Source organism: Pyrus communis, chromosome 17 (assembly GCF_041283825.1).
Source record: "Pyrus communis isolate YQ-2024b chromosome 17, ASM4128382v1, whole genome shotgun sequence".
Taxonomy (NCBI): domain Eukaryota; kingdom Viridiplantae; phylum Streptophyta; class Magnoliopsida; order Rosales; family Rosaceae; genus Pyrus; species Pyrus communis.
Window position 1 is genome coordinate 26,988,263 of NC_142581.1, and position 4,752 is coordinate 26,993,014.

Below are 4,752 nucleotides of genomic sequence, written 5' to 3' on the forward strand. Positions count from 1 at the left end.
GAAAAGACCCAAAGACTCATATATCAAAGGATGTTTTCGACCTACATGTCACCATCATTCCTTCCATTTTTCGAGGTACCAGAACTCTTGTTGATTTGGAGTTCCACCAACAAGGTCTTGACATCTGTGCATTTAAGTTGGAATTTACACCAACAATCTGGGCCATCGTTAAAGCAATTAAAAAATAATATTTAATCAAAGCTAAATTGGATTAATGGTTCTCGTGATGAGAAGGTAATTGGAAGATAGTCCGTAATGAAAAAATTCGGATTTAAACCTTTGTGGTGAACTCCGTTAGGATTTAAATCTAAAATTAACATTTATGTGAACTCTCCGTTAACCCAAAATTAACAATCTCACCCTTCCTCCAAAGATTTCATTGGATTTTAAATTTTCTGGTCCAAAGCAGTGTCACTTTTTGTGTTCTGTAGGTTAATTCAATCCGAACGAGTTTTTAAATTTCAGCTCTTTCTTGAAGTAGGATACCTAGAAGAAAAGAAAAAAAAGGAGCTTTCTTTACGGTAAAACCAGAAAAAGGAGCTTGCTTTCACGCTCAGGTGGCATATGCGGTTGAGATTTGATCTGGGTTGTGAAGTTTCAAGCTTTTGGCTCCAATCCATGGTAATTTATTAACCTTCAGATTTTGTAAAGTTTGAGTAAGTTTATATTTACAACCCAATTTGCGGTTCTTTCTTATTTTTACAAATCCTGAAGCTTCTTTTATTGCAGAGAGGCTCCAACTACACCATCCTCAATCTGTAAGTTAGTTTTCACAACCCAATATTTCGTTTTTCAGTATTTGAATGGAATCGAAGCATGAATCAATGAATTCATAGCCTTGGATGAATGAGTTTTTTTATCTTTTGGTTATGAAGGTTGAATGGATTAACAGACAGACGAGGAAGATGTTAATTTTGAGCTTAAATCTGAATTTTTTCATCACGGGCACCATTAATCCAATTTAGCCTTTAATTAATATAGCACCGGTGCCCTCTCTCTTCCATCTCCCTCCGCTGTCTCGATATTGCAACTAGAAACCAAGCATTTTTTGACAAAGGGTCACTGGCACCTGCACCAAAATGCCTGTCCTCCACCCAACAACCACGTCACACCGACCACCATGAACACCCACGGAAGCTCCAACCTCCAACACACAACTAAAATCTCAATTTGGCACCATCATCTTCTTCTATCATGTTGCTTCATCATCATGATTTAAAGACGCCAGTTCTTGATCACCAGGAGAAAGGTGGGATGATAAGGGGACGAGGTCATGGTAAGGCAAAACCCCAGGCGGCGATGGTGGTTGTCGGGGGCTAAGAGGAATTAGAGGGGCATAATTAGAAGGTTGGGGAAGGGCCTCGAGAATGAGGCTTATTTTAAAAATTAAAAAAATTCATTTATTAATCATTCAATAAAAGATAAAACTATTTTAGCCTTAGTGGGACAGATGGTGTCATTGAATGGGAAGAGAACATTACTTGCACTGTTGAGGTGTGCATTCCCGTCACTTCTTAAAATTTCTTTAAATTTAACTAAAATCACTAACTGAAATACCGTATAATCATAATTATACGATGGTTAAGAAACCACTAAGTTCGTATTTACATTTCTTGTAGTTCTGTAGACTGTAGAACTTTAAATTGTTTATACTTTATACAATAAAAATTGTAAGAAAGGAGGAAATTGACAATTCTTAAGAAGTTTGAAGCCTTAATATTTTTTATACAATAAAAATTGTAAGAAAGGAGGAAAAGTCTAGGTCCGCGTGACTGTTGTTTTATTTTATTTTTTATATTTTTTGTTGAGAGTGCGCGTGACTATTATTGGTTGGGTTGATTTTGTAACGTCACATGTTGAAAAATAAAGGCACAGGATATTAGGTGGCCGGCTTCTAGTCGTGGCTAAAGCATAAAGTACTGTCTTCAAAAGCGACCACCAAATTTGAAATAAATAAAAAGTCTTTGATTCTTCAGACAGTTTTGTGTATAAAAGGCAGAATTGCAGTGGTTTGGCATAAAAAATTCCTTCAACTACTTGAATACAAAGAAATCCAAATTTCTCACCCTCCTCTCCTGCATATACCTTCCTACTCCCGCCATTTTTGGTACTAGTTGGATTTGTGGAAAAAAATTAAATAAAAAATCTGGTGTTGATCGAATGGAGGACATGATGGGTCTGCTGAGAATTCACGTCCAAAGAGGAGTGAACCTTGCTGTTCGAGACATGAAAAGCAGTGATCCTTATGTTGTTGTTAAAATGGGCAAACAGGTAATATTTCAATCTGGCTAGCTTCCTTCAATTTACTAACTACTTTTGTGTTTATTTTTTTCCTTGTTTTGATGCATTTCCTGATCCATTTGGGTTTGTGGGTTTTGGTTATACGTTCTGAAATTTAGGTTTTAGATGACATATTAGAACTACGCGGGGTGGGGGAATTTGGACTTGGTGTAGAGAGGGTGGATCACGTTATTAGTCAACTTGGCTAAACTCATATTACTTGATAGCTTAAACCTATTTTTTGATGATGCAGAAACTGAAAACTCGTGTGGTGAAGCGGAATGTGAATCCAGAATGGGATGAAAGATTGACACTTTCCGTTACAGAACCAAATCTTCCGATCACGCTTTTTGTGTACGATAAAGACACATTTAGTTTTGATGACAAAATGGGGGACGCACACTTTGATATTGCACAATTTGTCGAAGTCTTGAGGATGCGATCGGAAGGCCTCCCAGATGGAACCGTAATTACAAAAGTGCAACCAAGCAGGGAGAACTGTCTTGCTGAAGAGAGCTGCATCATCTGGTCCAACGGCAAACTCGTCCAAAACATGATCCTCAGACTCAGAAATGTGGAGTGTGGGGAGATTGAACTCCAGTTGCAGTGGATTGATGTTCCTAGTTCTAGGGGTCTGTAGATTGTAGATTGCAATTGCTCTCTCTCTCTCTCTCTCTCTCTCTCCATGTATATAATTGGATTTGGTGTTCTGGCTAATTCAATCCTTTTGTTCATAAAGATGTGAAAATAGAGTGATCGATTTTTATGTGTTTTATCCTCCCAGGTACTGGTATCAATTATTTGGGATGCGAGAGTTATTTTCATACAATATTTACTTATGTAAACAAATAATTGTGTCAAGTTATTGATTCAAAAAATTGGATTCAACCATTATTCGTAGAAGAAAATTTGTGGTTATGAGAGGGGTGCGGTGAACCAAGTGTAGGAATATAGATATGCAAGCAGGAGGTCGAACTGACAAAGTTGGTAAAAAAGAGAGGATAGATTAATCTAACGCCCTGCGGCTGGGGAAGAAGCTGACAGATATTCTTGGAATGTGGCAGGTTAATGATCCGGGCCTATACCTCGAAATTCCATCTAATTGGGGCAGACCAAAACGTCACGCACTAGCGTATGTTAAAAGTAGGGTCTTGGAAAGCCCCAAGGCTGGAAGCAGAACCTTCTTTCCCCGGCTAGAAAAGGAGTACTTAGTATAGCGGTGGCTCAAGCAATCCCTACTTAAATTCCCAGTTTCCATTTGTAAAGATCTAGACTCTATGCTTGCTGAGTTCTGGTGGCGTCAAAAGACGAACGCAAGATTCATTGGGTTGGTTGGAATAAGCTGGGCCTTCCGAAGTGCGATGAGGGGGGGTTTAGGTTTAAGACCTATCCAGGATTTCAATTTAGCTCTCCTTGCTAAGCAGCGTCGGCGGATTATTAACGAACCGAAGTCCTTTTGGGTGCCCTTTTTGAAGGCTCAGTATTTCCCTACCACATCTTTCATTGAGGCCAAGAGAGGTCACAGAGCATCTTGGGCGTGGGCTAGCCTTCTAAAAGGTCGAGATATTATTTCAGGAGATGCCCATTGGCAGGTAATGAATGGACAATGTATCAAGTTGTGGGTTGACCGTTGGTTGCCTTCTCTTCCTGATGGGCATCCAACCCCATCTGAGGGAGGGCTGATCAATCAAAATCAAATGGTGGAGTCACTAATCTGCCAAAATTCTTCTTGGGATTTGGATGCAAATGATTCTGGAGACTGGCATCGGTGACCATCGGGTATAGATCATCTGGTTTGGCCATGGGATAAAACGGGAAGGTTCACAGTGCACTCGGCTCAGCGAAACTGTGGGGTGACTGGTGGAGTGGGTCAACCCTTTTCGTCTTGGCAGATTGGTGGCGTGGGGTGGAAAAAAAATTTAGAAATTGCATGCTCCTCCAAAAGTTAGAAATTTTATGTGGAGGACTTTTGGGGGTACTCTGGCCACCAAGTTGGCTCTTTACAAACCGCATTCCTCCCCATCTCCAATTTGCCCTATATGTAACGAGGAGGACGAATCTGTGGAACACATGTTTCTTTTGTGTCCTTGGATTGTGCCCATATGGTTTGGTGGTTCCCTAAACTATAGGATCTCTAGGAGTAACACTACCCTTGGTAATTGGCTCCACTATGTTGCTTGTGCATATTTGGAAGGCTAGCTACTCAACAATCTTTAATCTCAAGCCCCTTTTACCAAATATGGTTACAGACTTTATATCTTGCGCGGTGAACCCTTTTGTGGCTGCAAAGAGAAGAAGCTAGAGAGAGAGTCAAAGAGAATATTTCACAGCTGCAACATTCTAACTGTTGCAGAATGATGCTCCACTTTCATATATTCATTCATTCCTTACATCAGTTATCATCACCATTCAAATACATAAGCCATTGTGATTATGACACATGGCAATTACAAGGCATGTGAGCCATTGAAA

General features: G+C 39.8%; 1 protein-coding gene across 1 annotated transcript; it reads left to right on the plus strand.

The window, feature by feature from the left end:
* The first annotated feature begins 495 nt into the window (after positions 1–495).
* Positions 496–3,055, plus strand: LOC137709543 (protein C2-DOMAIN ABA-RELATED 4-like). The gene is made up of 2 exons (XM_068448626.2): positions 496–2,271; positions 2,534–3,055. The coding sequence occupies exons 1-2, from the start codon at positions 2,161–2,163 to the stop codon at positions 2,918–2,920; spliced, it is 498 nt and encodes a 165-aa protein (XP_068304727.1). The 5' UTR covers positions 496–2,160; the 3' UTR covers positions 2,921–3,055.
* The last annotated feature ends 1,697 nt before the right edge of the window (positions 3,056–4,752 follow it).

Bases quoted from the DNA above. Each gene is read 5' to 3' on its own strand.
- LOC137709543 (XM_068448626.2), top strand. From the start codon at position 2,161: ATGGAGGACATGATGGGTCTGCTGAGAATTCACGTCCAAAGAGGAGTG. The intron at 2,272-2,533 runs GTAATATTTCAA...TTGATGATGCAG, and splicing joins TTGTTAAAATGGGCAAACAG to AAACTGAAAACTCGTGTGGT.